Raw genomic sequence first — 24,241 nt, 5'->3', positions numbered from 1 at the left:
TTTAAGTCTTTATAAATCCAGGCCAAAGCCGGTTGAGCCTGTCGCTGATCTACAGTAGCAGTAGTGAGCCTCGTTTCACAGGAACACGGGCTGCCACTGACATGCCTGGAGGCTCCCACAGAAGTAACCAAGGTCACAAAGCCTCAGCCACAATACTGCCACTTCTCCGCTCGGAGCAGCAGGCTTGCTGTCAGCATCTGACACACTCAGATACTAACTCCCCTCTTGGGGGTCGATCCCCAACCTGGATACCACTATTCTCAGCATTTGAGGGGATGTCAGCTTTCACTGTGCCTTTGCTTCCCTCTGAAAATATGCACAGTGAATACTGTCCATGCACTGATAGCAGTTAACCCACTGGGCTACCAAACCAGATATGCCAAGTACTCAGTCCTCGAGCATCTGCTAATAGTTGAGAGGGTCCCAAGGGGCTCTGCTAAGTAGAACTAAACCAGAGATCTGGATATTGTTGCCTTGTCTCAATAAGAAGACAAGCACTTTAAAGATTGTCCTGTTGTACAGTGGGGGCAATAGAAAAGGCAGAGAAAAAGAGACTTATTGTGCTACATGGAGAGTGTTTGTGTGTATTATCTCTCCACAGTTTTAATATTTGAATAACATGAAAAAGGGGAGCCATCTTGAGCTTTTCAAATGCTTTGTTTTAGAGGGACTCCAAATTTTAGACTTCTGTGATCATAATACTGTTCTCACTTGTTAGTGACGGCGAGCATGCGTGTGAGCGTCAGTGGTATGTGAGAAACCTTACTTAAATGAAACCTTGCCTGTAAATGTCTGCTCCAGTGACCCTGACAGTAAATCTCTGCCCTACAGACTATGCTCTGACCTCCTCCCAGTCGTTTCTCCAATCACAGCTTTACTGTCCTCTTTATCTTTATGGCAGTCTTACACCCAAGCAGCCATGTTACTATTGTGCCATGCTTCTAATTTTGAAATACAGACACAGATACAGGAAAACCCAAAGTCCCAAATCCGTGTTACTAACGTTGCTTGCCTCTCTGGATTGGCAGAAGCCAGTGCTTTCATCAAATATGTATGAACATACTGTATACAGCATTCAGACTTTCAGGATGTGCCTACCCCGCTGAGCAACATCATTATGCTGAATTTTCATCATTTCTATTTTTTCTTTTTTGTTTAGTTGTAGCTGCATCTAAGCCCAACATAGCTTTTACAGGAGTACAGTCTCACAGCATTCCACTCTCTCCATGTCTTGGAAATGAAGCAGCAGAGTGAAAACAACAAAAAAAGTCCTTTCCAAATGGCCTCTCTGACCCAGCCCATGTAGAGCACCTGCAGTGTTCGAGCTGTTTGCCTGACCACGGTATGAAAGAGGCCTGTGTTGGACAGTGGAGCCTGGGCACACTGGTGCCTGTGTCTGCCCGTGTTGATGTGTCTGTGTACTGGATGGATTTATGGATACGAGCTGAGAAACGCTGGGCAGGGGGGGCTGTGGAAATGGGAGAAAGTGAAATGGGGGAAAGTAAGGGAGTTTTACTCTGAAGGGTGTAATGACAACATTTAACTGTATGATTAACATGCTCACCCATTTTATATTTGACAATTATGTGGTTTATGTAATTTAATTTTAAGATTGCTAGTGTATACGGTAAGTACTATAGGCTGATGCCATTTAATTAATTGGTTATCTTTCTTCAAATCTCACAGCATCTGTAGTGATATTTGCTTCCTAAAGTATAGATAGATACATATATACTGTATGTTTATATATATATATATATATATATATATATATATATATATATATATATATATATATATATATATATATACACGTATATGTTACTCAATGTACACATAATTACTGTGTAGTCTAACCTTATGATAAAGTGAGCTGCAGGAGATAAGTGTGCAATTTAGTCTCCTCCCAAATTGTGAAATACAAGGCGATGAACTGCTTCTGTGACTTTCCCCTGAAGCTTTATCACTCCAGGCTAGGTTGTTATATCTCGCTCTTTTCCTGCACAGGCACTCTGAAGTTGATTCGCAGCAGTCAATCTCAGCACATACTTCAGAATCTGTCAGGACAGGAAGTACAGACTTCAAATTGAGGCATTGTCACAGCACCTTTGATCTTTTTTGAGAGCTTTTATTAAACCTCTATTGGAAGAAAGAATTTTATCACATCATTTTTATGTGTCACATACCTAGTTTATGGTGTTGGGTCGTCGCAACTGTAAATCGATCCATAGATCTTGTTGCTATGGCAGACTAGCTGCAAATTCAAGAAGGATTCAGGAGCGAAGATTACTGCCAAAGCCTTTGTCTGATGCTGATGTGTAATTCCTCACCCCGTCCAGCCTCATTGCCTCTGAGCCTTTGATTACCACCGTGATTGTTGTGTTATGCTTAATTCTTTCAGTCATGGCAGGAGGCGATGGCATTATCCAACAGAGGAGACTAACAGCTAGCAGAGCTAACGGTGACTTTAGCTGTCCCAGCGTAGCATGCCTGTAAGGCTTTTTCCAAATGTTGTTGACTACAAACCCTCTTTCAGCCTGACTACAGCCAGCAGCACACATCCAGTCCGCCACCCTCATCTCCTGCACTAGCAGACTGCAGTGCAGTCTAAACAGCTGTCATCTAATGCAGTCTGCTGGTATCCAGGCATCACTGATGATTTCCACTACTCTCTTTTAACCCTTCATTTAAATCTGTTTTGTGGGTCAGAGAAAGGTACAACAGAGGTAGAAAAGCTGATCTAGTGAGTAGAAACAGCAGCTAAATTTAGCTTTGCTGAATAAGCACATGCCCTGTCACTTAAATGTTTTTTTGCAAGAATGAAGGGGTTTGTAATCCAGAATATCTAAGTATGCTGTATACTATATTATAACATGCTATTGGAGAGAGTATGCAATCACATGTTTGTTCCCTCTGTCAAACTGTATTGACGGTTTCATATTCTGTGTTTTGTTCAACATAACAACTGTCCTCATTTTTCGTCTATTGGCGGGAGACCACGCTGCCTGCTGCTCCTCTTGTCGGACATACTGGCAGGCTCCATAACTCCAAACACTAGGATTATCAAGAAACAACTGATATGACTGGAAAAAAAAGCTCTGCTTACTGACATTAGCTGCGCCACAATCTGTTTTCTCACCACTGGCGCTCTTTGATGTCAGTGTGATTCAACTTGCACTCACCATATGGACCAACCTGTTTGTGTCACAATTGCTCCCGCACTGTGGAGACCTGCATATGTTTTGAATATTCATGCAACTTTGGAGGATCTGTGAAAGGATTTTTTAAATCCATTTAAATTTCTTACCTTTGACTCAGTCTAGTAGTTAGCTGTGTATCTTGTTCACCTCCAGCAGCTGTACCTCTAATTAGCTCTGATGTGAGTTAATGTGAGGCAGCCTGTTGGCCATGTGGGTGTTGCAACAACCACCGGGATATAAAAGCAATTGGAGGGAACTTCAGGCACAACACAGAGGAATAGTTCACTCTGTCAGTACATCATGCACAGTTGCTGACTTTAAAAGGGCTAAATTAAATTCTGAGCCCCTTTCACACATGCACTGCAAACCTGAAATTATCTGGATATAACCCGGCGGGGCTGTATGTGACACAGCAAATGTCCAATTTGGTCGAACCAATCAGTGTTTACCCTGTCAGGTTCCTAGTACAAAGACTGGATAATATCCGAATACACTAGTGTGTGAATACAACCGCTCATTCTCTGGTGTATTCACCCTTGGAGTGATGGTTGTGTTGATGATTATTATATCATTCATTGGCCAACAAACAAGCAAAACAAACTTCCAACTGTGAAGAAGAGGGTTGATTTACACTGGAGATAGATTCGGGAACCTCTATCAGTAAAGACTGAGCCGAAATAAATCAGACAAATTCAAAGAACAGCAAGTGACTGTTGTTTACGTTCAAATAAAGAACCGGCTACGTCGTTTTAGTGTACTCCGTGTCATGTCCTCCCTCCTACATGCTATACCTGACGCCCCTCCCCTTCGCCTAAACCAAGTAATTCCCTAAAATGTGAACGCATCTAACACTGAATATTTCATGTAAAAGAGAAACTCCAGCTCTCCAGACCTGATATTCCTAAAATTGTTCGCTGTTCCTATGTGAAAACAACTGTATAATATGGAACTGTTTTTAATTCATATGCTTAAATTGAATGTAAGCTGGGATGCTCAACCCTGCCTCATGGTATCTGATTCACTTTAGTTGTCCTGTGGTTATTGGTTAGTCAGCAGCGTGGTTCTTACTCCCATATTGTTTGAAACTTTTGAAAAAAAACACCCTTTCAGTCATGAATGTTCCAATCTGTCTCATATATAGGATTATGTGTAGATAGTTTGTGCAATGTGCATGTTTAAGGCTGTCATCATGGTCAATTACTTGAAATACAGTGTAGCATCCTCCTTATATTCAGTGCCAGTGCTGTGCAAATGCTGCAGTGAGCACCTGGTCCGGTGACATTGTGTCCTTGGCTGAGGAATCCACACACTTAACCCAGAACATATCCCTTTTTAGACCACAACTCAAGTGAGTAGCTTTCAGTGACAGCCAAACAGATGGCTATAAAATCCTCTTTTTAACAGCAATGAAAAAGGGACAAGGAGCCTCTCATATTAAGTAAGCTCTCTTAAAAGAAAGCTTAGAAGCTCACACTGCTGTAATGACAAACAGCTGAAGTTGTCATTATTTCACCTACAGTGCATGTAAGAAATTTCCTTATGATCTCTAGCTGCAACATAACCCCATGTGGTCATGAGACCAGCCGACTGTAGACTGGCACATGCAGTTTTCCATCTGTCATAGTTATTCTCGCCCCTCTCCAATATGCACTTTGTAAGAATGAACACATTTGGCAATACCAACTCACCTAAATGCAAGTATACTTACGGTCCAGTTCTTTTTTTTTTTTACTGCTGACTTAGAGAGACGATGGTTATTGGTGAGCGAATCTATTGCTAAGGCACTTTTCCTTACAATTTTATATAGTTGGCCCAGCAATTTGGCATATCTAGCCTTCTGACAACCACTGCTGGTTGGTAGAGAAATCCCAGTGGGGAAAGGGCAGGTAAGAATGTATGTAATATTACCTTTTAGAAACCTTGTTTAAAGGAAATTCCATTATGCTCAGACATTTGTAGTAACTCACTGTCACTATGGGGTGTTTAGCTGGCGGTTTGTGAGTAGCAGCTACTAGATTTTACTCTGCTGAAACATTTATTCTATGGTTTTATATTCTGGAGTTTGTGTGTGTTTTTGTGTGCGTTGCATCATAGGGGATTTTCACATTGCAACGGTGTGTTGTTTAATTTGTGTCCAGTCCGAGCATTATATAATTATAATTACTAAGCTATATATGTACACATGTCAAAATGTCTCATAATTTGCTGGTTAACAGTTGAAATTTGGTTTCAAAAGGGAATTTTGCTTGAGGTGCAGAACTTACAACAAAATATGATTTACAACTTTTATTTTTTTTATCCAATGATCAGCTGCAGTTATTTCATTACACAGATCCCTTGCTGTCCAAAATGTGATTATATACTTAAAGCTGGGGTAATGTGTACAATATGTGTTAAATTTGTAAGTAGTTTGTGTCAAGATTCTCCAAATCAACGATTACATTTGACCTGTGATTTTAAGGTCACATTACAGTTAGGCTACATTCCCGATGAAAAAAAGAAAATAAAATTTTTTTATTTTTTCCATCTCTGACAGCTATGTAATTGTCAGACTATTGAGTTGAGTTATTTACATCGTTAAATTATTTAAAAAAAGAAGTTACATGGTGTAATATAACTATATAACTATACTACTATAACCATATTATTGAGGTAATGTACCACATTAGGCCATAAGTTTAGGCCATCAAATTTAAATCCTTTATTTAAAATATCCTAATACTAACTTCCTGTATTTACCAAGTCAATAGAGCAAACTGTTAAATAATTAAAATAAGAACCAGAAGGCAGAAGGAAACTTTACAACAGCTTTTTTCAGAGTTTACGAGGTGCATTTGAATGCACCATGAAGTCCCTTCGGCACACACACACTCACCCACCGTTCGTTATTTCCATAACTCACAGGGGAGGCGAAATGTTCACTTCAACGAAGCAGGATGATTTAACAGTTCTGTTTTCGGACATGCACAAGTAAGCAAGGGTGGAGAAAGAAATACTGGGATTACATTACATTATATTTAGCTGACGCTTTTATCCAAAGCGACTTCCATTCACATCCATGCACAGCACAGGGAGCTATTTGGGGGTTCAATGTCTTGCCCAAGGACACTTCGACATGTGGACCAGAGGAGCCGGGGGAGCTGAGATCAAACAGCCGATCTTTGGCATGGGAACACCCACTCTACCCCTTGAGCCACAGCCGCCCCCTTGAAGAATTGCTGATCATGTTTTTGATTTTGATGGTCGTATTAGAAAGCACATTTCGATCCATTTACGATTTAGAATCTAAATTGTGACACTCCTATTTGTTAGACACAAAATAAGAGATATTGCTGTGTTTTTGCATTTATTGATGTTTATTGGCAGATGAAGTAAAGCCAGTACAATCTTCTTCTGCAGAACAGCAAGACATTTAGTGGAAGTATGACCAGTATTGACATCACAATAATTTTACCATTTTGCAGAGACAAGAGCACATTGCAAGATGGCTTTCTATATGTTATTAGACCAATTGGATCAAATTCTGATAACTAATAGTCATTTGGGGTGTTTGTGACACTGGAAACATAATTTATTCACCACTTTACAAACAGCACACAGGGTTGTGAGAAAATATTGATACACTTGAACATCATGATATTATGTTTTGTGACACTGCATTGATTTTCAAAAACACCCTCAATTTATTAATAATAGTTTACATGCAAGGATCGTTGGCAGACAGTGGTTGATTTAGTGTTTTGTTTAAATCCCTCACCACTAGATAGCAGTTTTGTAATCTATCTTCAGCCATTAATGGATGAATGGAAAGTGGTCTTGTTTGTGCTACAAACAATGACATGACAGCCACATAGGGACTGTGGTAAATGCAGATCACATTGTTCTGATTGATTTAACCAAGATTTTATGCATATGATGGTGTGTTTATACAGGTGAGTTTTCCTAAATTGACATTTAAAAAAGTGCAATATATCGTCTTTTTTATAGGTTTGTAATATATTGAATCTTACTCCCTGTATCATGACACATAATTTATCATCAGACTCGTCATTTTACTTATAATACTTGTTATCAAAATTAATTTGCTGTTGGTTTTGGCCTTTTCATTGCTGACAAAAAGAGTTTTGTGCTTGTTAAATTTAGGACTTATTACATTTTATAGTATGCCCAGAACGTGATTTGTACGCAGTACCACATACTCATTCCTCACACTTTTAGAAGCAAGGCTGGCTTGCACCGCTCTTGACAGGATCAGTTTGGGAAACGGGCAGATGGAAAATAGGCCCACTCATGCTGCCCCCAAGTCTGCCCCAGCTGCTTGGAGATACTGCGCTCCAGGTGGTGATTAATAGGTCCTCAACAACACGTCATACTTAGTTTCAACTGGGGTAGAGACTACTCGGGCACCAAAGAAGCAGCCAGTCAAGAATGTAAATGCATGCGCTTCCTCACACCTACAAGCACATACAGTCGGAGTTAGCCCATTGGCTGACTGATGGTACCTGCAACGGTAGTTCAGTATTCACTTTGCTTGGTCAAATGGGAAATCCTCACAGTGACCCAGATAAGCTATTTGGCTTAAAAGTTGTAAAAATGATTTATTATATTGTGTTAGCTACATTGTTTTGGCTTTTATTGCCTCATCAGTGTTATCATCCCTCTTCATCCCAGTCCTAGGAGAGCTGCGCTGTGAAATGGCCTAGTTAGATTGTCCTGCTTAGTTGAATGGCATTGCGGGTTTAGTTTACAGGTAAACTTTACTACTGTAGTATATGGTGTCAGTGTTATGAGATGTTGCTCATATCCGTTTGCATATGTTATTCTGGGGGATTTAACTGTTTTTGTTTTTTTGCTTTAAATTACACTCTTCTGTACTGACTGTCTCTTCAGACAGTCAGTACACTTTGAAATTCTGTCATCTGTATTCTATTAACGAAATCTCAGTGCATTTTATTTTTGTTCTATTTGACTCTATGTTGATCTCACAGTACTCTGCTTGTCTTACAGGTGAGCCACGCAAGTTTGACCCAAACTTCAGAGGACCTGTTCACAACAGGTACTACACACTCAACATCACAAATATGTTTACAAACACACTTAAGATAAATTTTGTCATCACTGAAGATGATAAAAGGACACTAAATTACACTCACCTCCAATGTATTAGAAAGGCAGAAATCTCAGAAATGGATGTCTAAAACTTCAATCAATTCAAAACTATCTACACTTAAAGCTGAGGTAGGCAGTTTATTTTTAGTGGTGTTGGGGGGGGTCCATAATAATCTTTCAGCATATCCTAACTCAAGTGGTCTGAGAGAAAAAGAGAGGTTTTAAGGCTTCAGAAAATAAAGCCTGTGAAGGGAGACGTTGGCCAATTGATCATTTTAGAGAGTCTTCCTATTGCCTGTCCTACAAATGCAGATGTGTGTGCTTGTCCCTTCTGTGAAAGTTCTGCTAATTGTAAACAAAGGTTCACAGCTGCAGCTAATTTAAGGATAAATGATTAGATAAGAGAGACTTTGTTGGCACCGATCTATACACAGTAGAGTACAGTACATAGAGGAATGAAACTGTGTAAAAATGTAGCCCAGTTTTTTGTCTAGGAGCAGACATTTTCTGTGAAAACAGTCTGGAGAGCTGGTCAGCTGGGGTCAGCCTGTAGCGCGAATACCTTCTTGTTTGCTGTGTTTATGTTTCTTCTTACACTGCCTCTGCAGTTCGGAGGGCAGCATTAGCCTGCCACCAAGACCAAGGAACGAGGAGATGCCTGAAGTGGTGTAAGAGGAAAAATAAATCCAGCAGATGAGCCGTAATTCATGTATGGTAGGCTAAAGGCTAACCCCAGCTGTGCAGCTTTTCTGTGAGAGCAGCTTCAAGATTGTTTGAAAGCTGGTTGCTAGATTCCAGCAATGTCTGACAGAAAAGAGACAATGAAACAAGTGTTATTATGGCAAAGCTTTTCAGAGATGGATAAATGTTGCTAATAGTTTAGCATCCTGCCAACTGTAGCCGCAGGCTCATGACTCCAGCTAATTCAAGTTTATGTTTGTCGCTAGAGTCTCAAATCACAGTATGTCATCTCAAAGAGCTGGTTTGAAAGTTTGCAAATGAAACAGGACCGTAATCCGCCCACGATACAACAGTATCGAGATGAAATGAGTGACTAGTACTAGTTCAGGTTATTGTAAGCATATGGGCGTGCTCATGTACTGGAAAGAGAGGGGAGAGTGAGACCCTCAGGAAAAGGTCTTGCTCTACATACAATTCTGGTGTTTTTTTTGCCTTCTGTCCGCCGCAATTTTAAATATCACCAAAATTATGTAAGAAATTTAGTTTTTGTAATTCTGGTGAACGGACCCTTTTACTACTAGTCACTATCTTCCAAAAATTGTATTCTTACATGTTTATTGATTTTGCTCATTGTTTGATGTTTTTGGCACACACCCAAGTTGGCTTGCTGATAGATTGATCATTTGTCATGCCACGTTAATAAAGATTGAGGCCGAGTGCTGGCAGCTCTTTCCACTCCACCACGCAGATCAATGTCCATAAGTCAAGCTGGTGGCTGGAGTTAGCCCAATGACACACACTATTAACCAACCAGAAACACCCAAACAGATGTAGTCCATACATCACCGGGGCTGTTGCAGGGAGATGTCTTCTGTTTTTCAGCCAGCACAGTAGCACTTCTGAGGGCTACATTCTATACATTTCACAGCTAAGCCGTTTTCACATATGAACTCTGGACAATGTCAGGAGAATCAGGTCTGGAAATATTTCGATAGTTTCTCTTCTTGTCTCTCACATGCAGCACACAGCAGGAGATTCTCTGTGTCAGATGTGTTCTTCTCACTTACTGGAAATACTCAGTTTGATTTTAGGGTGGGGAGGCAGGAGGCAGGACATGATGCAGGACATAATGCAGATTATACCACGGTAATGTTTGTAATTTTGTCATAAACAACAGTCCACGAATCTGGTTGTCATTTTTATTGCCGTCTTTGTACAAATCACCTTTCTTCACTATCTGAGGTATGTTTTCTTCCATTGTTGGACACAGCCTGATAGAAACGTCATCAACATGCTCATTCACCCTCCATGAATACATCGAGAAAGAGCAGCTGTATTCACACATGGGCTCTCTCGGAGATGAAAATGACTTTGTACCAGGGACTGAGAGGGTAAACTCCATTTAGAAATACAGAACTATAAACTTTAGGATGAAGATTTTCCCTGCAAATATGAATATATGGAATATTTTTAAAATGAAGTCTACATTTTAAGACCTGATTTCTCCAGCACAATGAAGAGCAGAATTTTGAAAAGCAAAAACCCCTGGAGGCTTTTTTGATGACTCATTTTCTAAGGGTAATGTAGGCTCTTATCTCTTTTATGTTCAATGTCAGTTCAGCAGGATGCTGTGAAGGCATGTTTCATTCCTCCTGTGTCTCTTTATCGCACCCTCTCCAGCCCATTTCACTGCTTCAGCTGGGTGAAGGCACCAAGGATTCTTTGATGTTCCTGTGGCTCAGAGGCTTTTCTCAACAAGAACTGGGAGAAACAGATTCTGTGGTCTTCTTGTTTTCATGCAAGCTTGGCGCCTAAATGAAGTAACTATGTCTGTGGTTATTTAGCAGTCCTATAAAGCCCACCAAAGATTCGCAACGCAACTGTTTTCGAACGTCACAGGTCAAAGTTGCAACGGTGTGAACTGACTCGTCTCGTTGCGAATCTAGCCGGCTGATGTCGTCGCCAGCGATTCAACTTGTCAAATCGCAGGCAGCTGGTTTTAGAACGTAACACACGTCACCTGTTTCAACAGCCAATTAAGTCTTAGTAAGGTCCGCTGGACAAGTCACTGACAAAATGTCATCTGGTTGAAAAGGCAGATAACGAGGGAGGCTCAACCAGCGAGTGAGTGAGTGAGTGAGTGAGTGAGTGAGTGAGTGAGTGAGTGACAATGAATAAGGAGAGCGAGCGCAGTAATCCAAAACAAAGCAGTGAATCAGGGAAATAAAACGGTATTTTCTCTGTTCCATTTCTATAGAAATGCAGCTGTAGCGAGTATCTCACAATCTCTGTCCTCATTTATATTTTATAATGCTACAAATTATATCCAGCTACGAAAAAAAGCCTGAAAAGTCGGAGGTTAGAACAGACGTACAGAAAGGCATTGCCATGGATATGATACACTGTCTCGTCTGGTCTCGTCGCATTGGTCTGAACGGGCAGGTTTCAGAACGTTGCAGACCTGTACGTTGCAAGGAGTTGCAAGTTTCAACTTGTTGCGTTGGGAACCTTTCGTCTGAACTGGGCTTAAGAAACATACAGAAGTGGACGCGGTGTAGTGTTAATTCAAACTGACTCCAGCTATGAAAAATATATTACACAGATATAATCTGTGTCAAAAATATGTACCCAGATGAGCAAAACGGCACGATTGCACTGCAGTCGTAATGCCTTTTATTGTTGTTCACTGTTAAATGTGCACTCACAAATTTAACTACAAGTCAGTTGCTCCCTGCCATAGCAGCATGTGTAACAACATACCTAAAGGACCCTCATGTTTGTCAGAAAAGCTACTCACTTTAACCAATGTCTCTCTTGTGACCATGGGAAATATCCCTTTAGGGCCTGTGACCATATAGCGTTTTTTTTCTGGCAGAAAGGCACAGGTAGGACGAGATTTCAAGCGCTTCTTAACTTGAGACTATACTGACAGGTAGGGGGCTGGCAGGTTAGGTATACTTTACCAGTGTGAGTACTCTGGGCTACACTAGAAAGACAGAGCTCTCTGAAAAATGGCACTGGGTCCAGGGCCTTTTCTCAAGGCGGACAGATGTGGCCACAATTGCAAAAGGTTGCTGGCAATCTATAAAAACTCTGCGTGCACACAATCCCTTAGTGTGCAAGTCTGACCCTCCAAATATCCCTTCCTATTAATGTCTGTTACAATGCAGTGAAAGGCTGGCAGATTCACACCACAAGCACCCATGCCATTATGTGTTACTGCTGCCATATATATATATCAACGTGGCTCACTCAAAATGCCCTGTAAATGTAACACAAACAAAAGTTTGTCGTTGCACAGACAGAGCTTTCAGTACTGATTTTTGTGTTTTCTTTCAAATCAGAACTGTCTGGCAGTACAGTATACAAGCAGAGCAATGTTTGGGGTTTGCTGTGAAGGTATGAGTAAGTGACATCTGAAGAGGCAAGGTTGGGGTCAGAATAGATTCGCAGTTTAGCTATATTTTGGATGCGGTCTGCTTTTCTGAGATAAGAGAACAAAGCAGAATTGTTTTCACGCCCCTCACTTTGTCAGATTCTCTTCAACGCTCACCTTTGCATGCTTCAAAGGTGACTTTGTATTCGTACTCTGGTGCTGCGTGTGCACTTTGTCTTAATAATGCAGTCATGTCTATATGAGGGAGTTGGGAAACAAGGCGGATCTAGAGGAACACATTACAGTGGAAGAGAGGCAAGTTTGGCTCCAGACCCCAACCCCTCAGACCCCCCCCCCCCTTTAATAATCTATGATGTGTTGCCGAGTGATAGCTAACTTATCTTCAAGTTAAAGGAGAGGGATTCAAAGATGAGGAATTCAACCATTGCCATGGCAACCCTGACAGCTCTTCCCCTTGTTCTTTTTTGAATTAAATGAAATGGTACTCCCTTGTCTCCCTTTGTTAATAAAATGCACAATATCAGCAACAGCTTTGCTTGTAGTGTGGCAGGTTGTCTTTTTGCTATTTATATCCACTGTCAGTGTAAAACTGGCTGCCTTCACTAGGCAGAGCTGTACCCACTTTAGCTGCCTTTGCTTCTCTATTATCCCCCCAAAATAATTGCTTTAAGAAAAAAAAGGCTTTACACCAAGTCCCTATGACTTATTTCATATGGCAGACAACTACTCTTTTAGACTTGTGTCATCCAATGTCCTCCTTTTTGGAGTTCTTGCTGATGATGGGATATTTGCCTAAAGAAAAAGGGCAGATGGTCTGTGAATGGAGTATCACATTTTTTAATTTGAAGGTACAGTCTTCATGTTATTCAGGTAAGAATGGGGAGTAAACGGCAATGAATTCATCATGTGAAATGGGAAATGAGGAGAATTAGCAGCCCTGTTGGGAGAGAAAACATCCCCAATCCTCTACATTGCTAACGAATCTACCAGAGCAGCCTGTTAACATATATTGCAAGCTTTATTGCAGTATTAATGCAGGACCATAAAAAGTAAATCTTAATTGCAGCTGCACTTGTAAGCAGTCTGAGGTAATTTGCAATGCAAGCTTAATTTACATAGCTGACCCTAAATCTAGGAAGCTACACTGATCATACAGTTTAAATAGGTATGTTTGTTTCCTACATCTTAATGTGAATTAATGTTCGTTTCTATTTAAGCTATTTGATCCCTCTTTGGTTGACTTGATTCTCTGCTGATATGTGTGCATCAGTGCTCTTGTCTCTCTTCACTGTCTGAGGGCTATAAGGGGCTGGACTGACAGCTTTTCTCAGGGTTGAAAGGAGGGGGAGAAAGCGTGTTGCGGGCGAGGAACAATGAGACTGTTAAGAAGGAGCGAGAGAGACTCTGAGTCGCTGCTTCAAACTAGCAGACTGAGGATACTACAGGCAATCTTCAAAGCGCTGTCTCTGTGCCTGTGGGACATTTAACTGTGGGGATTCAGACTCTCATTAGAAAGTCAGTAGACCTCCACTACAGTTTCTCTGAAAACACAGCATACAGACGACACCTTGTTATTAGGGCTGGACCCGAATATATGACTATTTGGATATTCCATTCAACTGAAAGACATGTGTTGCAGCACAGTCTTTCCATTTTAGCTCAGTGTGAAAGTCTTCACTGCGTTTTGCTGTTATTAACAGTCATGTTTCTCTCCTCTCCTCACACTGTTGCCCTTACTTCCAGTATTAGCTGCTCTGTTTCAACTATGTTGGGCATGCATGCAGACTGAAATTCACTGCAGTGTTCTGAGCAGAGGAAGTCCAATAGCTGGTAATTCATTAATTCCACGGAAACACTGTACTGAAACATTATACTCTTGCAGCCTTGTTTTATAGTTAGGTGATTTAAAGTATATAAACACAGTTTATGGTCGCCCCTAATGCCAATGCACGTGGAGTTGGCTGGCTCCTTCCTGATTCACGCTGCTAACATCGCCTCATGATATTGATTTGGATTCATATGTGAGTGCTCTGATCACAGAAAACGTATGCGTCATGATTTATTGTGAGTAAGCAAGCAATTCTATTCAAAAGCAGACATTCAGTACCCCTATAGTCCAAGTGGAATGATCTTTTGTTTCAGAACCACATTTCTGCCACTGCAATGATTTGAAGGCTAGATTGGCTGTCGAATCAGTCTCCTTAGATCAAATAGTCAACTCCTCAGAGTCAGTTGTTCCAGTCAACCATTCAAAAGAATCTTTTTCTCTTAATCTTAATATACTATTTTTTTCTCACACAATTTCCCTCCCAGGAGCTGCACTGATGTGGTTTGCTGTGTTATCTTCATCGTTGTCATCCTTGGTTACATCGCTCTGGGTACCGTGGGTGAGTTTGACACATTGCTGCTGATTACAAGTTTCATAACCACACATGCAAACATGATGTGATATGTTCTGGTCTGGTCTGGTCTGGTTGGGAGGTGAAAAGTGTCTGCCTGTGACGATAATTTGAAAAAAATCTTAATTTGACTCAAACAAAATGGCCCTGCTCCTCTCCACAGGATGCTCTGGAGAAAATAATCTTTCTTTGTTTGACTCATTAGTAATTTCATGGTGGGTAATTCAACTAAATGTATGATTGCTAAAATTATGGGGGAGTTGTTAAATGCAGCTCCCCCAGAGAATGGGCTTTTCTTTTAATAAGTGGAAATTCCACCACAACATGCAACTCTGGCTGGGACTAACATGAGGTTATCGTATTAGTAACTATACCATACTTTTGACTGAAATTGCTTTGGGGTTATGCTATACTATTTTGATGTCCCTGACAAGTTTTTTTGACTAGACGACCAGTGATTCCCTCTGGCTCTCATTTCATTCAAATTTTCTTAAAGCCATTTAGTTCACTAGAGTGTGACAGAGTCCACTTTGTCTGCAACTGACTGAGGCTGTGCAGTCTTGTGAATTTCCCCCATCAGCTCTTCTTTTTATTGTGTCTCGCCTCAAGTTTTTCTGTTTCCCATTTAATTTCTTTCTTTCTACTTTTATTTCTCTCTCTTTTTTCGTGCTGCCACTCTTCTTTACCCCTTTCTCACACAAAACATATCCTTTTTTTTATCCAGCACACTTGACTACATTTCTTTGCCACTCTTTCACACACACTCATGCTATTCATCACAAATGCACACTGACATGTCAGTAATCAGCTGATGATCTTTGTGTTATTTCTGTATATTTTTTTCAAATATCTCCTTGTGTCAAAGACTTATTGACTGCCTTTGTTGTGCTCACGTTCAGCACACTCTTCATTGACTGGCAAGGTGAAAGACATTAACACTGTGTTTTTCAGGTTGAGCAAACAAATGAAACACAAGAATTGCCTAGTAAATTCAATTTCAGGGTTACTGCTACTGCTATCAAGAGAAACAGAACCAAACAAATTAAACTGGATTGATTTGTTGTTGTTGTTTGTATCTGTGCAGATGTTTCTTCTTAATTAACATGCATGCATGCAAACCTCCAGGACAAATTTCCATTTTTTGTTTTGTTAATTGTGGTATTGTGCTTATTTTGGTCCTATTCTTACATAGAAAGACACACATGGCTGTAGTCTGATGCACTACTACATTTGACTCATATAGAATCCTCCTTAATCCAGCTGCACTTAAAAAATATTGCAATATATATCTTTCGGTAGCTGATCATTTTATCTGTCAAATAAAAAAGCTGTCGGACTTGTGCAATCTAAGACTTAAAATGTGTAATTTACGGGCCACAGAGAGTCGGAAAAGATCCAAGTGGAAACATCGCCAGTTTCATGTGTCTAGTATGGTTAAAATCTGCGTGGTTCAAATTAAAAACTGCTATGTCATGTTTTCAGCCTGGATCCATGGCGACCCCAGGAAGGTTGTTTATCCAACAGACAGCCGCGGTCAGTTCTGTGGCCACCAGAACACCCCCAATGCGTAAGTGGAAAAATATCTTTCTTTAATTATTATACACTGGTGTAATTATGTTCCCCAAATTTTCTGTCAGCATTCCATCATTATCTTTTCCCTCACAAAAGGATTTGACCACAATACATGGTGATAGTTTGTGATTAATTATCACAAGCTTTACTGCACGGTACACTGTCGTGCATGCTTAAATGCTTGCTGATAACACATTGCGGTAATGGACGGATTTCTCAGTCTTTTGAATCCTTCTAATCCTCTCTTTATCTTCATCATTTGTCTCCACAGAAACAAAGCCATATTATTCTACTTCAACATGTTGAAATGTGCCAATCCTGCAGTTTTGATTAACCTCCAGTGCCCTACAACCCAGGTAAGAGACTGAATGATACCCCCTCTACCAGCAGATTTTTTCCCTGCTTTATGTTCCTCTCCGACCTTTCTTCCACGCTTGATTATGCAAGATTGATGGGCTTTCTCATTAAAAGGATGTGTTGCCTCCTCCAGCTCTGTGTCTCCAAGTGCCCTGACAGATTTTCAACTCTCCTGGATGCATGGAATACCAAAAACTGGCAATATTACAAGCAATACTGCCAGCCGGGCTTCGAGATTAGCAGTAAGGTGAGAGACAGTGGTTAGTGATCCGTTTTGTCTTTTTGTAAACAGGATGAAAATGTATTCATTGAACTATTGTTAATTTGGAGACCAGCTCATGTATGTGTATATTTCAGCTTGTCACTTCCTTTGGGCGGGGGCTGTATGTGTGCATACTTCCTAAGATTTTAACTGAGGCAAAAACGGCTACTTTATTACAAGAGTTTCTTTTCTTTTCTTTCTCTTCTGTTGTAAACAGACTTTTTGAAAATATAATTGTACAAGTAATAGCTCGTAAACAAAAAGTAATCCCTGCTCAGATTTCATTGTGTTTACCTGTACAATGGTTATAATGAAGAGCTCATTTGAATGTGTTTTGAGAAACGGTCCGGAAGTGAGCTAACAGCCACTGATGCACATCACAGTGGACTGGCAGCAGTTCAGCCACGGTGACGTTGGCACGATGGTGTGTGTGAACCAGAAAGTGAGGTGGCGTGTGGGAGCACATAACAGATCAGTCATACTGTCTGAACTGAATCATTGATTTCCCTTCCCACATCCTCCCAAGTATGACAGTGTTACATCAGACCGAATTCAGTCGGTCCTCGTCACATCTGAATACTTTGGTCTTCAGGAATAATTCATATTAATAATACCAATGCTACAGTCACTGAAAATTAAACATTGCTAAAGTAAGATCTGTAAGTTAGATTGTTTTTATTCTAAAAACTATTTTTATTTTTGTAAAACATACTAATATTTTCTTCACTTGACCACACTGAATTTATGTTCTCAATCCAAAATGTAATTTGTAGTGTTTAATAAGTAAGAGCTAAAGTGAACTGACTAATTGTTGGCACACAAGATATGTATATAAATATATAAAACTACAAGGCCGATTCAGATAAAACAATGCAAAGATCACTGAATTAAATAGAAAGGCCCCTCCACTCTGTCTCATGTCTCTGTCTCTATGTTAAGTACTCTGATGAATCTCTTGGTTTGAATTGGTGAATCATTGTCTCCTTTATTTCCTTTTCAGTCAATTGCAGAAGTCATACGAGATGAAGACTGCCCATCTATGATCGTGCCAAGCAGACCTTGTAAGGGCATCTGAATAAATGTAAACACACAATAGCCTAGTACTTGTTTGCCAAGCCACTAAAATCAAAAACAATGTTTAAAATGTGTTTCAGTCCTTCAGCGGTGCTTCCCTGATTTCATTACAAGAAATGGAATTTTAACTGTAGCCAATCAGACCATCTTCAAAGACGGTGACAATAATGAGAGAAGTGTCAACGACCTCAAAGATGCTGCCAAGTAAGCTCTGCTTCCCTGCAACATGAATCTTTAAGTTATGCAAATAGAAAAGTCACTTACATTAAAATGAGAACTGGCATTCTTCCTCTAGTAAAAGAATATGCTTAAATCATTCACCGTGTAAAATTAAGTGTTTATAAACTGTTATACTGTCAATAGGGATGCCAACCCTGCACCCAAAGAGCTCTGGACAGATATTACAGGGTAGGACAAGTGGGCATGTAACTGACATCAGTGATGCCCAGGAATGTGTCCAACCACATTCATAGTCATTTGCATGTGTATTGCATGAAACTGCAGCTTACCCGCAAGTTCAAGAGAAGAACTTCAGTGGTACTTACAAGCTTTCAACAGCTGCTTTGTAAATCTACGCTATGTTAATGGGCTGAGATAGCTTTAAACCTTGGATAAGCAGTGAAATCATGTATTTAAACCAACGAGCTGATATTATAAACATACATGATTCTGTGTTTGCTGTGATCGACTTTTGTTTGCCCTGAATGACCTTGAAAGATAACATGCTTAAATGCTTTCCTTTTTTATAGCCAAGTAACTGCCATGCAGCAAGGAGTGGAAAGGTCTCAAAATGAATCTATTTCAGCTTTTTAACTTTGCCTCCGCTGTAACTAGTAGCTTATTGTAGACTAACTCTCCCTGTTCATCATGGATAATCTGTTCCCACGTCCCTTCACCTGCTACAGTGGACTTGAGTTAGGACAGATCATAAAATTATTTGTGGCATACATCTACCTCAAAACATCCTGTCATCTCCTACTTTTAGGTGTCAAATAACATAGAGAGTGGGGGGCGCCCCCTGGTGGTCATTAGGTCTGCTCCCTTGAGCAAGATATGCAGGCAGGTTTGCATAACAGTGCTGGATATGATCCAAACTCTTGTCTATAGACAGGGTTTCAGTGACCTTTAGGGAAGTGAATTAGAGCTCTTCTTTATATGGTTGGTTTGAGAACTGCTTTCAGTGTTTGTCCTGTAGCGATGTTACATTGTCCTTTTCCCCTCCTTTACTTGAGAGATGTATCTGAGTCATAGGGCAGTGTCTCTGCGGACAAACTTTGCAGTAGTCGTGTTCTGACATTGCTGCTGGACTTGTAGTTATATTTTCCCTGGGGAGATCTCAACCTCAAATTCTGTTCCTGACTTCAATTCCCAAAGTTCTTTAATACACTGATATAATTAGACAAGATATAGGTTTGATTTCATAAAATCATTCATCTGTGGTTGAGATTTTGTCAGGGAAAGGTTAGGATCTTAAGATAGATTACGTCATTTTCAGGTTTACAACAGTCTTTGTAAAGATAAAGATCAATTCAGGAGACAAGAAAAACAGATAAGACAATACCGTTTATATAGAGTCTTTTATGTTAAGTATTTGCGGCACTTATTTTGTTTTCATTGGTAATTGAACATTTACCTGTCCTGTGAACATAAATAAAGGTATTCTTAATTTGACACATCTATTAATATGTGCTACTCCACTAGGTGCTGCTCTTTGTCACATCCAGTAACACACTGCTAAACCATTTACCACCATACCAAAGGAACTATTGCTTCATAGTGCTTCAGTAACACTAATGCTGATGTGTGGCTCTTTGATAGGACACTTACAATATATTTCTCAAGACCTTTCTTAACCCATTAAGTAGGTCTTTATGCTGAGAATATCAAAAGCATTTTGGAACTGTATTCATCTTTGTTCCCTTGTGAGAACATCAAAGATAAAGTGTCAAAATGTTTTTGAGAAACCCTTGTAAGAAAATTATTAGAGCCAGTAACAAAAAACTACCACAGTCTCTTTCTGTGTTTTTATTAAATCCTTTGTTTGTTATCTCTTCTTTTTCTCACTCCTTCACATCTCACCTTGTTATTGCATCACAGAGGCATCGCCAGTCTGCTGAATGCCAAAGAAGTTGGCATGAAGATCTTTGAGGATTATGCAAATTCCTGGGACTGGATCCTCATGTAAGAATGTGCTGTGGCTTTTGGTGTTTTTCATGTTTTAACTCCCTTTATGGATTACGTGTTCTTCTGTGGGTAGAGATAAATATCTGACCCATCAGTGAAATAAATGATTTACCCTGTAACTTTTATATGCAAATAATTCCACTGTCCTACCTGCTTGGAATTTGAAATAGCAGGAAATCCATATAGCTGGATTTACAGAACATCTTACTAAATTAATTATTGAAGTCTAAAGTCATTTATTTACCGGTCAAATACTGGTCAGTTCCCAGTATGTACATGTTTGTGTTGTTGCAGTGGTCTGGTGATAACCATGGTGGTCAGTCTGGTCTTTATCCTGCTGCTGCGCTACATTGCTGGTGTGCTCCTGTGGCTCATTATTTTTGGTGTCATCACTGCGGTCGGCTTCGGTGAGTATTCACCATTGATGTTTACCTCACATTGCCTGTGGCTACTGTATACTTAGTACACATGTTGAAGATGTTGCCCACATGTTTTACATTTTACTTTCTCACCTATGTTGCCTTGAGCATTTCTGTTGCCATGAAAAACTGTGGCTGATTTAGATTTGTCTTACCCGGTTGCATCCTTTGTGGCTTTAATTCTCTCTCTGTGTCTCTCAGGTATCTGGCACTGCTACTGGGAGTACAGCACTCTGACTGGGAAGCCGGGTGCTAACGTCACCATCTCTGATATCGGCTTCCACACGGACTTCAGCATTTACCTTAAGCTCAGCCAAACGTGGCTCATCTTCAGTACGTTGTCATTCACTGCCATACATTTACTTCACTCTTTTGATTATTTGAACCCAAACCTAGTTTTGTGCAAGTCCACGGTTAACAGAGCTTGCTCAGTTTGGAATTTTGAAGTTCACAGTCCAAAAAAATTAGGTTGTTAATTTCTTCTTAAATGAGCTGCTCCAAGATTCACCACAAATTTTCTTGCCTCAATTCATTGTGTTGTTTCAAATTCGTTAGTGATTTAAAAACTCCTTTCAAATATTCATTTGAACTGGCTTCTCCAGTAGCTGTATCTGAATTGCCAGTTGCAGCTCTGCAGTTGCAACAGCAAGTCTGTTCCACCGGCGAATTGCATGCCAGGCCAATGAACAGCACTCTTTAAACACGCTCATGCACAACACCGACCAAACCCTTATAGCCAGAGATAAATGCTTGTCCCACTGAGTGTTTCCTCAACCACAATCATACGAACATTTTTATCCCTGTAGACTTGAGTTCTTGAAAATTAAACCGTCTGAATGTTACTGCAAATATTGGAATCATTATTCTTACTTTGGTAAAATTTGTGTACTTGTGCGTATGCGCAAAAAGTTACATGCTGCCTGTTGCCACTTCAGCCTTTGAGTTTGCCTTTTTTAAACCTTCTTAACTTTTATTCTCTTTTCGTTCATTCATTTGTTTCTTCACCCCAAATCTGGTGAAGTCCTGCCCTCTACAATGAGGTTACTTTCGATTGTTTTCGTGTTTCTTTTCGTGCTGTTTTTATCAATGCCACTTCCACCGGGACACCCTGTCTTTGTTTACTCCGGAGAACAGCCGATCGCCATAATGCCGGCCGACATAGCAACCAGTCCAGCTAATATTCCAACCGAACTCTGGAGAAAAACACACCGGGGATGCAGAGGTGGGAAGTAACATCGGGGCAATAGAGGAGGAAGACGTCCTGGCTCGTGCCTGTGCCAAAGATGCCCCGTCCCAGTGGCCCTGACGTCCCACATCATGCAGACCATGGAGATACTCGTCCTGGAGCAGCTAAGGTCTATGGTCAGGCCCTTCACTGATCCACTACAGTTCGCTTACCAGCCCTGCTTGGGAGTTGAGGACTGCATCACCTACCTGCTGAACAGAGTCTACAGTCATCTGGACAAGCCTGCGAGTACTTTGAGAGTCGTGTTCTTTGACTTCTCCACTGCATTCAACACCATCTGTCCGGCTCCACTTGGTGAGAAGACTGCTGCAATGCAGGTGGAGGCCCTCATCGTGTCCTGGATTGTGGATTACCTGATGGGCAGACCACAGTATGTACGCCTACAGATCTGTGTGTCTGGCAGGGTGGTCAGCAACACTGGGGCCCCACAGGGGACTGTCCTCTCTCCTTCAGACTGTCCTGCCACCTTCAGAAGTTTTCTGATGACTCTGCAGTAGTTGGCTGCATCAGAAAGGGGGATGAAAGTGAATACAGGACTGTTGTGGGCAACTTTGTCACTTGGAGTGAGCTGAATCATCTGCAGCTCAACGTGACTAAAACAAAGGAGCTCGTAGTGGATCTGAGGAGGGTGAAAACACCTGTGACCCCTGTCTCCATCCAGGGGGTCCCTGTGGACACTGTAGAGGAGTATAAGTGCCTCGGGGTGTACTTCAATAATGAGTTGAACTGGACTAGAAACGCTGAGGCGTCTACAAAAAGGGCCAGTCGACGCTTTTTCCTAAGGAGGCTGAGGTCCTTTAACATGTGCCGGATGATGCTGAGGATGTTTTATGAGTCTGTTGTGGCCAGTGCGATCTTCTTGGCTGTCACATGCTGGGGCAGTGGGCTGAAGGTCGCAGACACCAACAGACTGAACAAACTGATCAGGAGGGCCGGGGATGTTGTGGGGGAGGAGCTGGACACCCTGATGACCGTGGCAGAGAGGAGGATGCTGTCCAGGCTTCAGTCTGTCTTGGACAATGTCTCACACCCTCTCTACGACACACTGGCCCAGCAGAGGAGCACCTTCAGCAGAAGACTCGCCACAGGAAATCTTTCCTGCCTGTGGTCATCAAACTATACAATTCATCCCTTGGAGAGTCCGTCACCCCCTCTCTGTATTACGGACTCACTCACAAACAATCTGTTTTATATTTCTGTTTTTACAAATATATGTTCTCCATAATATTGTTGTTGTTGTTGTTGTTGTTAAATATGTTGTTTTTATAGCATTGACTAATAATGAAACATTTCATTTGTTATGTAGTGATCTCGCTTTCTGTGATTGAGGCCATCATTGTGGTTATGCTGATATTTCTGAGGACGAGGCTGCGCATTGCTATTGCATTACTGAAGGAGGGAAGCAGGTAAGTACGGATAAAAGCCCTGTTGACTCCTTGAAAATTAAATAGTGTGTTTGACTTTATCATACATACAACACAATTCAAAAAGATGTTTGATCTTTCTTGTTTTTAGGGCCATCAGCTACATCATGTCCACTCTCTTCTACCCCATCATCACCTTTTTCCTCCTGGCCATCTGCATCGCTTACTGGGCCGTCACAGCAGTGTATCCTTCTAATTTAATGGCAAGGCAAGGCAAGTTTATTTATATAGCACATTTCAGCAGCATGTCAATTCAAAGTGCTTCACATAACACATTAAAAAGCAACTTAAAAGCAGTCATCACATTGATGAATAGTTGATACATTGATGGACTGTTTCCACAATATCATATATAAAAGCCTTACTGTAAACTGATCATGCAGTGCTATAGTTGATGTAGTTACAGAAGATGGATAGGGCTTCTTTCACTTTCTGTGTTATGTTTTTAAAAGCAAGAGCAAAAAGGTAACAAGCTTGAGTTCTTGTGTCTCAGTGAATTGTTTATCACAGACCTAGAAATGGAATCCCTACATGAATGAGATATTTTGTGTATGTAGCGTATAACTGAAGTATTAAACCAAATGTATTTTATCAGTAGCCAGTGATTGCTGTGTGGAGGAAATTTCCCTTTGTCTTGCCCTTAACCAGTTTGCCCTCAGCTTCTTAGCATCATCTGGTAATGCAGTCTACAAGGTCGCACCTACTGACGATAAATGCATGTATGCCAACCTCACATGCAGCCCAAAGGTTAGTTCCCCGACTCTCTTACACACTGGAGAAATACTGGTGTCCCTGATTCTTTATTTTTGTAACTGTGTCATTTCTCTGCTTTATGAAATATTTCTTGATCCGACTGTAATCAGACAAAGTGAATGAAATGGCTACTTTAATTGCCTGCAAGTGGAATCTGAGAGCTG

At 40.7% G+C, this 24,241-nt stretch overlaps 1 protein-coding gene across 1 annotated transcript in view; it reads left to right on the top strand.

The window, feature by feature from the left end:
- slc44a5b (solute carrier family 44 member 5b) overlaps positions 1 to 24,241 on the top strand; it is a 34,740-nt gene that overhangs the window by 5,527 nt on the left and 4,972 nt on the right. Inside the window, exons 2-14 of the mRNA XM_083911424.1 lie at positions 8,208 to 8,256; positions 14,701 to 14,774; positions 16,269 to 16,353; positions 16,630 to 16,714; positions 16,849 to 16,962; positions 17,978 to 18,038; positions 18,132 to 18,255; positions 20,149 to 20,232; positions 20,530 to 20,642; positions 20,856 to 20,987; positions 23,207 to 23,306; positions 23,416 to 23,508; positions 23,984 to 24,071. Of these exons, the coding sequence (XP_083767550.1) occupies positions 8,208 to 8,256; positions 14,701 to 14,774; positions 16,269 to 16,353; positions 16,630 to 16,714; positions 16,849 to 16,962; positions 17,978 to 18,038; positions 18,132 to 18,255; positions 20,149 to 20,232; positions 20,530 to 20,642; positions 20,856 to 20,987; positions 23,207 to 23,306; positions 23,416 to 23,508; positions 23,984 to 24,071 (1,202 nt within the window). The remainder of the gene's footprint in view (positions 1 to 8,207; positions 8,257 to 14,700; positions 14,775 to 16,268; positions 16,354 to 16,629; positions 16,715 to 16,848; positions 16,963 to 17,977; positions 18,039 to 18,131; positions 18,256 to 20,148; positions 20,233 to 20,529; positions 20,643 to 20,855; positions 20,988 to 23,206; positions 23,307 to 23,415; positions 23,509 to 23,983; positions 24,072 to 24,241) is intronic.

This window comes from Echiichthys vipera (assembly GCF_963691815.1).
Source record: "Echiichthys vipera genome assembly, chromosome: 3".
NCBI classification, from domain to species: Eukaryota; Metazoa; Chordata; class Actinopteri; order Perciformes; family Trachinidae; genus Echiichthys; species Echiichthys vipera.
The sequence above is the reverse complement of the archived record's forward strand: the minus strand, read 5'-3'. Positions and strand labels throughout refer to the sequence as shown.